The 11,521-nt window shown below is 44.2% G+C and overlaps 2 protein-coding genes across 2 annotated transcripts in view; one reads left to right on the top strand and one right to left on the bottom strand.

The window, feature by feature from the left end:
- The window catches only part of FBXO7 (F-box protein 7), a 23,790-nt gene extending 21,161 nt beyond the window's left edge, over positions 1 to 2,629 (top strand). Inside the window, exon 9 of the mRNA XM_011978985.1 lies at positions 1,946 to 2,629. Within this exon, the coding sequence (XP_011834375.1) occupies positions 1,946 to 2,332 (387 nt within the window). The 3' untranslated portion in view covers positions 2,333 to 2,629. The remainder of the gene's footprint in view (positions 1 to 1,945) is intronic.
- Positions 2,630 to 11,102: 8,473 nt separating this feature from the next.
- Positions 11,103 to 11,521, bottom strand: part of SYN3 (synapsin III) — a 613,179-nt gene continuing 612,760 nt past the window's right edge. The window contains exon 14 of the mRNA XM_011978990.1: positions 11,103 to 11,374. Within this exon, the coding sequence (XP_011834380.1) occupies positions 11,242 to 11,374 (133 nt within the window). The 3' untranslated portion in view covers positions 11,103 to 11,241. The remainder of the gene's footprint in view (positions 11,375 to 11,521) is intronic.

The raw sequence follows: 11,521 nt of genomic DNA, 5'->3' as shown, positions 1-11,521 counted from the left end.
AAAAAAGGAATTATGCTAAATCTGTGCCTTTGCTCTGTAAATGGAACAACAAAGCCTGAATGACAGTACGTAGTTTATGGCATGGTTTACTGAATATTTCAAGTCCACTATTGAGGCCTACTGCTTATAAAAAATACTCCTTTTAAAATACTGCTCATGGACAATGCAGCCAGTCATCCCACATCTCTGATGGTGATGTGCAAGGAGATTAACGTTTTCATGTCAGCAAACACAACTGCATTCTGAAGCTCATAGATCAAGGAGTAATTTTGACTTTGAATCTTATTATTTAAGAAATACATTTTGTAAGGCCATAGTTGCCAGAGACAGTGATTCCTGATGGATCTGGGCAAAGGAAACTGAAAACCTTTTGGAAAGGATTTACCCTTCTAGATGCCATTAAGCATATTCAGGATTCATTGGTGGGGAGATGAAATATCAACATTAACAGGAGTTTGGAAGTTGATTCCAATCCTCATGGATTACTTTGAGGGGTTCAAGACCTCAGTGGAGGAGTGCAGATGTGATGGACCTAGCAAGAGAGCTAGAATTAGAAGTGGAGCCTAAAGATGGGACTGAATTGCTGCAATCTCACAGTCAAACTTGAATGGATGAGAACTTGCTTCTTATGGATGAAGAGAGAAAGTGGTTTTTTTTGAAAAAAAATGTCGGCCGGGTGTGGTGGCTCACACCTGTAATCCCAGCATTTTCAGGGGCTGAGGTGGGCGGATCACAAGGTCAGGAGATTGAGACCATCCTGGCTAACACGGTGAAACCCCATCTGACCTAAAAATACAAAAAATTAGCCGGGCGTGGTGGCAGGCGCTTGTAGTCCCAGCTAACTTGGGAGGCTGAGGCAGGAGAAAGGTGTGAACCCGGGAGGTGGAGCTTGCAGTGAGCCAAGATCGCGCCACTGCACTCCAGCCTGGGCGACAGAGCAGTGAGACGCCATCTCAAAAAAAAAAAAAAGTCAGTTTTTGGGTTACAGGTGGTTTTTGGTTACATGGATAAGTTCTTTAGTGGTGATTTCTGAGATTTTAGTGTACCCGCCACCCAAGCAGTGTAAACTGTACCCAAGATGTAGTCTTTTAGCCCTTACCTCCCTCCCAGCCTTTCCCCCTAAGTCCCCAGAGTCCATTATGTCATTCTTATGCCTTTGCATCCTCATAGCTTAGCTCTCACAAGATTTGGTTTTCCATTCTTGAGTTACTTCACTTAAAATAATGGTCTCCAGCTGCAACTAAGTTGCTGCAGAAGACATTATTTCATTCCTTTTTATGGCTGAGTAGTAGTCCATGGTATACATATACCACCTTTTCTTTATCAGTGGTTTCTTGGAATGAAATCTATTCCTGGAAAACAAAGGATTTCGAATATTACATAAATTTAGTTGACAAAACAGAAGCAGGGTTTGAGAAGGTTGACTCTGATTTTGAAAGTTTTACTGTGGGTAAAATGCGATCAAACAGCACCACATGTACAGATAAATCTTTCATGAAAGGAAGAGTCCGTCAATGTGGCAAACTTCACTGTTGTCTTATTTTAAGAAATTGCCACAGCCACTTCAGCCTTTAGCAACCAGCACCCTGACCCGTCAGCAGCAATGAACGTGGAGGCAAGACCCTCTACTAGCAAAAAGATTGCAACTTGCTAAAGACTCAGGTGATTGTTAGCATTTTTTATCAATAAGTATTTTTAAATATTTTTAAGTACATTGTCTTTTTAGATATAATGCCATTGCACACTTAGTATAGTAAACGTAGGATTTATATACACTGGGAAACCAAAAAATTTGTGTGACTTGGTTTATTGCATTGGTTTGGGACTAAATCCACAATCTCTGAGGTGTACCTACAGATCTTTACTATGAAAGCAAATTAGAACTACAGGGAAACATCCAGATCACTTACCTTATCTTGTTCTTTTATTTTTCTTTTTTCTACAGCTGTACAGGAAGAGGCACATACAAAGAAAAGAATCCCCCAAAGGGCGGTTTGTGATGCTCCTGCCGTCGTCAACTCACGGCATTCCATTCTATCCCAACCCCTTGCACCCTAGGCCATTTCCTAGCTCCCGCCTTCCTCCAGGAATTATCGGGGGTGAATATGACCAAAGACCAACACTTCCCTATGTTGGAGACCCAATCAATTCACTCATTCCTGGTCCTGGGGAGACGCCCAGCCAGTTCCCTCCACTCAGACCACGCTTTGATCCAATTGGCCCACTCCCAGGACCTAACCCCATCTTGCCAGGGCGAGGCGGCCCCAGTGACAGATTTCCCTTTAGACCCAGTAGGGGTCGGCCAACTGACGGCCGCCTGTCATTCATGTGATTGATTTGTAATTTCATTTCTGGAGCTCCATTTGTTTTTGTTTCTAAACTACAGATGTCAACTCCTTGGGGTGCTGATCTCGAGTGTTATTTCTGATTGTAGTGGTGAGAATTGCACTCCCAGAAGCCTTTTAAGAGATATATTTACAGCCCTTAGGGGTGGTGTGACCCAAAGGTTCCTTTGTGGCAAGGTTGGCCTTGGGAATAGTTGACTGCTGATCTCCCTGCTCTTGGTTCTCCTCTAGATCGAAGGTTGTTTTCTGATGCTGTTCTTACCAGATTAAAAAAAAGTGTAAATGACATGGTGGTCTTGATTTTTATTACAGAAAGATATGTAATAAATATTCAGAACAGATACACAATGTTATTTGGACATTTCAGAATTATCAGAACATAGCATAGGCAGATAATTTTTGTAAGGGGTTTCTGTTTTTTTGTTTTTTGTTTTGTTTTTTCATTTTAGCAGTGCTCTATCTTTTTCAAAGGCCTGATTTATGAACTAAATGAAAGCAGCTAGTTTGGTTGAACTGGACTTGGGGTGGGTGCTTTGGCCACACACCCACTCAGGTCCACCTCTTCTCTCTCTGCAGCTCTTTCTTGGGTTCTGTGGTGGAACTTTCTGGGCTGTGAAGCAATGTTGTTCAAAGGCCATTTGGTATTAGGGACTCCTGTTTGTGGCTCCTGGGATGAGGTGGTTATGATTTTGTTTTCCTTGTGTTTTGAACACTTAGCCCCTAATTTGTAATTTAAGTAGATGATATCTTTTAAAAAAGTTTTACTGCTGTGAGTGGTAATCAGGTATTGTTCTTCAAAGATAGCCTCTTATTTGAAGAACATTTTGCTTTTCAGACTTAAATACACAAAATTCAAGATTTATTTTTTCTACAAGAAAAAGGCCAAACACAAATGACTTATACAAACAACTATAGAAACATGCTATAGTGACAAAATCTGATTCACAACATAGGAATAAACCACTACTAGCATCTACAGAAAATAGGAATATTGCCAATGTCTTCCTGCTTTTTTAAAAATTGTTTTGCATATAAGGAAATGGCTTGGAATGTTAAGTGCTGCAAGAATATTTTGAGTCCTACATACGATGAATTTTTTTTTTTTTTTTTTGCTACACATGTATATTGAGTTTTTTTTTTTATCATCACAGTGAAGAAAATTCAGTCAATAATATGATTTTCTTGAGGCCTGTTACTTTTAGTAGCTTAATGTATAGTAAAGGATTGGAGTTGTTTACATTTGTTTCTGTGGTATTTTGTAATATCTGAGCTACAGGACAGCCTTTTAAAAATGTGTTCACTAGATGCCATATGGCTTTAATTGGGTCTAACAAGGTCCTCCTGAAGCTTTGTTGGGTCCATATACTAGTTCTCTGATACATTTCTTTGTGGCTTTGCAATGTTGTGTTGCACTCTGCAGGGGATGTGTGTATGTGTGTAATGGGTGTGGGAGGACATGGTGACGACCAGAAGCACCAAATACTATAAAACAACAAGTGTTCAGAATGCAGTCTTTTTTGAGTGGCCCTTGAGAACTCCATGGATGGTGCTGGTGTCCTGTGGATACTGGTGCTGCTTTCCATCCTCACCTCAGACGAACTGGCAGACATTACAAATCTCGCTTAGTTTAGGATATTGGCAGTATGCCTAAACCTAAATTTGCAGATCTCTCACAATAGTTTTTTAAAATAATTCTTAAGACAATCCTCAAAGCATTTCCTCTTGAAAAGCTGAATTTATAGTTAGAAGCTTGTGAAGTCCTACGTTCTTGTCATTAAACTGAGACTGTTGAGCTGTATGTATTGCTGGTGTATAATGAGAGGAAAATCGTAGTTTCGCAGTAGCCTGTTCACTGCACAATTTTCTGAGATCACCTGGATGTATTGTAATGGAAGCAAGCAAGAGTTTAGAGTGCCACAGCAACGCATCTTAGTAAGATGTGGTTCGACATCATTGATGTGTCCTACGCCTTTCTGTAGCCCCTTATTTTCCCTTTACTCTTCTTTTTTTTTTTTTGAGATGGAGTCTTGCCCTGTTGCCAGGCTGGACTGCAGTGGATGACCTTGGCTCCCTGCAACCTCTGTCTCCTGGGTTACAGCGATTCTCCTGCCTCAGCCTCCCGAGTAGCTGGGACTACAGGTACGCACCACCATGCCCAGCTTATTTTTGTATTTTTAGTAGAGACGAGGTTTCACCGTGTTAGCCAGGATGGTCTTGATCTCTTGACCTCATGATCTGCCCACCTTGGCCTCCCAAAGTGCTGGGATTACAGGTGTGAGCCACTGTGCGTGGCCTCCTCTTTTATTAACAGGAGCTTTCTCTGCCCCATTCCCCTCATTTATAAATGGAAGTTTGATGTGGCTGGGAATCAGATCATGGAAGGTGTCCTTCCAACTTAAGATTTTGATATTCTTTGTGTAAAAACTGTTGAATTCTGACTCTTGCTTGGGTCTTTCCAATTCCTGAGACCACTGCTTTGCTTATTACCTCTGTAATTCTTTCATGGAGCTGGACATTTCTTTTGCTCACTATACTCAGGGCCCAGCACTAAGGCTTGCCTCTCTCCTACTCTAGGCAGTAGCGGCCCAATTACAGAGCTTCAGAGAGGAGCTGGGCGGGTCCCAGTGCTCTGCTGTGCCATATGCATGAGCAGTGCTTCTTTGTGTAGTCTTCAGTTGACTGTAGAAGATGACTGGATAAGATCATTGGGAAGTACTGGGTAAGTCACATAGAACAAGGATTCGATTTAAACTGACTAGCTTAAATGTCACTCCTGAGATTCCCCAATAGGTTACAGCATTTAGTTGCTGCTAATCCATAGCAAAACATAGTACGTTAACTGAGTGCCAAAGAATTGTGATCTTGCTTCTGCTCTAGACTCAGTGAAAGACCATGGAGAGCAGACACTTAGAATGTGAGAGGATGGAAACAAATTACAGTTGGGAAGATTCATCAGTGTAAAAACAATGAACGGGATTTAGGATTTTCAAGGATTAAAATGTGTAGCCAGGTGCAGTGGCCCTCACCTGTAATCCCAGCACTTTGGGAGGCCTAGGTGGGGGGATTGCTTGAAGCCAGGGGTTTGAGACCTGCCTGGGCAATATAGCAAGACCGTGTCTGTATATTAAAAAAAAAGTGTATTTTATACACATGTTGTAGAAAGAATGTTTAGTTTTAGATTGATTTCCCTTACAGGAATGCCCCACCAGTTCCAAAAAATATTTCCCAACCACTTTCTTCTTTTCCTCTTGGCCAGTCAATTCATCTCAATACAAGGTCTAAGTGTCCACAGCTCATCTCTTTCAGCTGCGTGGAAACAGCCAGTGCATGGAAACAGAAGGGAGCCTCTGTGTCTCTTAGGCATTGTGTTTGATAAATGGACAACTTTAACTTACTTGTTGCCCAGCCTTCCAGTTTGTCTCTTACCAAACCAAAAGTGCCGCCTTCTATTAGAGTCCAAATATTAGGCTGAAACACTTGTATCAGCAGCAACTTAGGAGCCTAGGACAGCTTTTGACGGTATAATTAGTAACCAGCCAGCTTGCCCTCTAGGATAAAGGAAAAGCAGAGACTCGTGTGAAAGGGCTCTTAGGCAATGAGCTCTGCCTCCAGGATAATTAAGCTGCCACTTGTATCTGCAAGGCTGACTTACCGAGCTTAACCCGTGACCAACCTGCATCCTTTCACCAATTCAAAACACATAAAATGAGCCACCAGTGTTTTACGAAGTTGAATAAAGCATTAAGAGATTAGTCTGCCCTAGGGCACTGGAAGGGGCAGGTCCTGAAAGGACATGGTGTGCTCCTGGGCCGGTTCGAACTGAGGCTGTGCTGTTTGGAAACTGCTGTGTTTGTTGTGTGAAGCACAATCTGTGTACTTGCTTTCCTTGGTCCTGGACCTTTGCTGCCGAAGCTGTGGAGTTGTCCTGGTCTGCCCACTCCAGCCTCCCTGACCGATGCTGACAATGGCAACTCCCCTACGGCTCACAGCCCTGCAGTCACCTTAACCTTCTTGTAGACCCCAAGGAGTGGTCTCATGTTCTCATTCTGCCTCCTCCCATTCCTCTTCAGATTCAGTTTAGAAGAGGTCTTTTTGAGGTGGAAAACCTGACATTGATTTTCTGCTGCTGCTTTCTCAATTATCTCATTTTACTGGGTTTCGGTTGGTTTGAGTCTATTCTTGGGCAAGTCACTTCCATATATTGATACTCTAGAAAAACATCCTTTTATTTCAATCGTAATACTTTTGTTTAGATTTTATTTCATAGTTTTCTAGGAGGGCTGAGCTAAAACTTGTCCTGAACACCTGCTGGGTGCCAAGCAGTGTGCTCTGAGCTTCACTCTCTTGACCCGTGCACAAGATACCTGCACTAGCTTGCCAGATGAGAACTTCCAGAAGGCAGTTGATGTTCAGTTTTATGGGGTTTGCTGCTGTGTTTGTTACCATGCGAGTGAAGACCTCTCATCCTCTTAAATTTTGGAAAGATAGAACTGAGTGTGAGTTCTATCTTGAATGTATCTGAATATTAGTTAATTCAGCAAGGACTGAATGTTAGGCTAGAGAATGTAGTAACGAAGAGAATCTAGGGAACTGATGGAAGAGAAAGGATATTCCACTGTTCCTGGAAAGCTGATTTTACATTTAACCAAAGTATAGTACCATTTTATCATGCTGACGGGAGGAAGATCTGGAAGAACTTTTCTCTGGCTGGTAGAGCTGTCCACTAAGGCTGCGTTTTTAAATCCCTGTTCATTGTGCACAAATCAAATAGGTCTTTGTTGTGTTTCAGCTTCCCCGAGTCAGCTTGGAGGGAAAATGCTAGCCTTTCTCTGGCTCAAAGTTGCGAAACAGCAAAAAAACAAAAAAAAAACAACGAACATAACATTTTAGAGTCTATATAGCATGACTCGCCTCTCCCTCCTTTTTGCCCTTTCCCATTTCAAAATGTCACAATTATTAAAGGTTACGTATTTGGAAGGAACACGTGCTTGCCTGTGTGACAAAACAACCATTTTGGGGTCACCATGAGACCTATGTGCCCTTGGTTTCTATGTTCATACACAGACCAGTGGGGAAATTATTTAAACATGTTGACTGTAAACTAGTGTTATGTCATGGATCTGGATATATCTGTGCATGGTTATAAAAATCAGGATACCTGCTGATTTGGAGTTTGGAAGGAGTTTCTGCTGCTGTTGTACGCAGATACTGGAGTATCTGGGAGCTATCCTTTGAATGCGGAGGTGTGTCTGAGGACAAAGGACGGAATATAGGAATATGGGAGGATTTAGGCCATGTGGTCATTGTTCACGGGGCCACTAGTTTTGTTCACTAAAGGAGTGGGTTCTTAGCTGCGTTGGAGACTATAGCACACCCATACCAGTACTGTTTCTCATGCAGTGGCTTTCCCACACAGCTCAGGTTGCTGGTCTCACTTCAAAGTGCACTCAAAGTGGGGACATTGACAAAGATGCAGGTTCTGGGTCCTGTGACCAGAAATTCTGACTCCTTTGGTCCAAAATGAAGCTTCATCGGCCTTTGTAACTAGCTCTGCCCGTGGCCGTGGCCCACACATTGAGAAACTTTGGCCAGCCTATTACCATTCAGTTGTGTGTTTTGAGCTGTCTTTTATTACTAAGTGAAAATTGGGTGAGATTGTTGAAGAGGGACGATTGCCACAGGGGTTTCCTGTGTTCCTAATCTCCTGAAACTTGTGGACCTTGTGGTTACATCCTGCCCTACAAGTTTTCTTTTACCCGTTTATTCAGGATGTCGCACAGCATTATTTATTAATATTTGAAAGGTCTACCCCTGAGAAAGGAGGGTGGATATATTTTTGTTAAGTGGAAGGAACCAAACTTCAACTCCTGTAGCTCTCTGTGCTTGGATCTTGTAATAGGCTGCTCTTATAAGCAGTGCCCCATGTCCTTCTAATGGGGAAGCCTCACCTGCCCTTGTCAGGAAAGAAGGGGCAAGGGCCCAGGAACCCTCAAGTCTGAGAGGTTGATATTCTGGTTCTCTCATCGTGTGACTTATACTAGTGACCCCTATCTTCTTGGGGACAAGTCGGGAAGCCATTCTCTTGAAGCAGGTTTTCAGACAACTATGAACTGATCACGAGGTGACAGGATTTTAGGATGTGCATTTGTCAATTCCCAGTTATTATCCAGGCATGTATGTGTATGTGTGTGTGTGCGCGCGCGTGCGTGTGCGTGCGTGTGCGTGTGTGTGCGTTTAAGTAATGGGACTCCTAGAATCATTGGCTAATCATCAAACCTTACGTTAATCAATATTTATACTCTCTTCTGTTAGATAGATTTCTTTTAACAGAATAGCTTTAAAAGGTACCCGCATCTGACGTTTTGAATTTCACCTCCTGTCTCTTTTCCTCATGCCCTACTTGGCTTTCTTCAGAAGCTGCAAGGGAGCGGTGAAAGGGTTAAGTGAGCAGCAGCGGGAGGACGAAGCAAAGTTCTGCCGGATTATAAATGGTCTGATCTATTCCTTGCCATCACCTGACCTCCCCCAGCCATGACTGTGGGATATTGACCCCGGGACCCCCACCTCCACCCACCTTGGGGGTCTAGAAGAATGTGATGATGAGAGAGCGATGCCTGCAAAGCAGCAGTTTCATGTGTCTGACTGCCCACCGCATCATCTCAGCTGTCTCTGGGTAGGATTCTGGCAGCTCCTGGCCAGACTATTCTGTTGCATTGAGCAAAAAGAAGGGAGATGTGTTACTGGGCAGAGTGAGCTCCAGACATGCAGGGACTGTCCTATAACACGGAACTCAGCCGAGCATGGAGATAGAGTAAGGGTGGTGGGCTTTTGGGCACTAGAAAGAGTACAGGGCCTTCAGCTGTTCACTTCTCACCTCACACAATGGCTATTTTATTTGCTGCAGATCCTCGCCAGTGTTAATCAGACCTGCGCCTACCAGTCTCCAGCTGCCAAATTATGGCTCCCGATGGTCACTGGCAATTGACTTATCTGATCTTTCTTATGCCAGGTCTGCTACTTATTATTGAATCCCAGACCAAGGGTCTTGAACAAGAGGAGAGAGACGACTTCTGAATTTTCCTGGGGTCTCTTGCTCTTAAATCCAGACCTGATCATGAGTGAGGGAAGAGGGCAATGTGAAGAGGACCGCCCTAAAGGCCAAGTGGCTTTCTGGCAGCCAGAAAGCACAGCTAGCACTTTCGATACTGAGCCAGTCTCCAGCCAATAACCTGTCAAAAGCCAGCTTGAAGGCAGGCTTTTCTGAGGTTGAGAGTTCTAAGTGACCCAATGCCCACAGAAGGAGAGGGTCTCTGGCCCTGATGTCACCACTCCAGTTTGGTTTTAGAGGACCAAAAAGGAGATGATTGCTTTTATGCTCCTGGGAGCCTGGACGGATCTCGGCTGATTACCAAGCAATCTACATTACTTGCGCATAACTAGAAGCTGCTCCAGGCCAGAGCCACTTCCATTTTTACCTCCCTCTCTCCCTTCCTCGTGGACAGCAAAGGGAAGACATATCTCGGGTTGCAAAGTGGGAGGCAAGGGGCTAACATAGCTATGTTCTAATACCGTGGGCTCTCTCCGAGACCAGGAGGCTGCTTCTGGCACCTACAATGTTTCTAGCACCAGGTGCTTGGTGATTTAGGTCACCCCTGAACCCTATCTAAGCATGAGGGGCAGGCTGGTACAGGGGAAAGAGCACTGGGAAGGGAGTTAGCCTACTTTTTCCAGCTCTGCAGCTAACTTATTGAGTCAAATCAGTTTGGATTTAACAAAGCTGATTTCTTTCCTGCAGGAATTCCAAAAGCCTTTGACATATATTATATACAATGCATCTCCAAAAAAGAAATACAGACAGTAGTTCCTAAACATATTTGACCATGGGGCCCGTTTTAAAATTGAGTAACCTGCCAACACCTTTCTGTACAGAGTTTGTGAGATGCCAAACTAGAAGTGACTGCCATTGCACTTCAGATCCTACGTCATTCATCTGTTGCTTCTCTGTGGTTCCCAACAGATCTGTAAAAAGGAAACGGCTTTCCTGGTGGGAGGCCAGAGAGACCAAACAGTGGTGTAACAGAATGGGTACAGGATCCTAACCTGACCCTTTCCTTGGGAGGTCCCGGGCCTCTTTCTCCTCTGTGAACTCGTCTTTATTCCTAGAAGAACCTGTGATCTGCTCTCGGCTGTCCAAATAAGAATAATGCTCTGAGTATGAGTGGCATTACCAGGGCCCCTCTGTTTCTGTTGTGTTCTCAAAGACCCCACTTGTCATACAGGGTCTCATTTCTTTCTTGGCTTCAGGACCCCACTAGTGGCCCAGTGTGATGGGGGCCTTTGCCTGTCTGGTCTAAGGGCAAGTCTTGAGCATGGATGGAACTAGCGTGGGCAGGTGGCGAGTTCCCCTGGCTGGGATTTTCTCTTTTTTTGTTTGCAAAACACTGTTAAAAGATTATTGCCTCCTATACTGCTGAGGTCCGACTACAGTGTCTGCATTTGATGGAGGTAGGGCAAGGCCTAGCGGGGGCCTTTGCCCAAAGGTGAGCAAAACACTACTAAGGATGTGAAAACTAGCCACTCGCAGACATCTCACTTGGTTATCTGGCAGGGAGGCGGGGTATGTGGGTAGGCGGAGGGATGTGACGCCCGTCTCTCAGGCCTGTTTTGAGGAACCTGGAGGCTCTCAGAGGCCCACCTCTCAGTCAGACAATGCTGGAATGTCACAGTAAAGGAAAATGGGAACAAATATAATCAGTTCCTGGGTCAAAGGCATTTAGAAAGTATGTTCTCAGGCCCTCCATTCTGTTCCCATCAGGAACCAAGGCTGAGAAGGAAGATGAGGCAGGAGGGGGGACGAGTGTAGCAGAGCACTCTTCCCCTCCCAGCCTGGATGGTGTTAGTCAGAGAACAGGCTGGCAAAAGACTTCCTCAGGTTGCGGATGGTTTCGGCCTTGGCCTCGTCTTCACTTGGGGTCCCACGCTGGGAGGTGTCAGATGTGCTGAGGCTGTTAGTCAGGGACTGAGATTTGCTGAAACAGAAAGGCAAGGGGGTTGAGGAAGACAAGGCATAGACTATCAAAGAAATGGGTCTTGGGGGCTTGCCTGTGAGCCAGATGGGCTACGCCAATCATCATAAGGTTATTAAGGTCAGAAACCAGGCATTCCAATGCTTAACA

This window comes from Mandrillus leucophaeus, unplaced genomic scaffold, assembly GCF_000951045.1.
Source record: "Mandrillus leucophaeus isolate KB7577 unplaced genomic scaffold, Mleu.le_1.0 Scaffold2, whole genome shotgun sequence".
Lineage (NCBI taxonomy): Eukaryota > Metazoa > Chordata > Mammalia > Primates > Cercopithecidae > Mandrillus > Mandrillus leucophaeus.
Note: the sequence above shows the minus strand (reverse complement) of the source record. Positions and strands in the feature narration are given on the sequence as shown.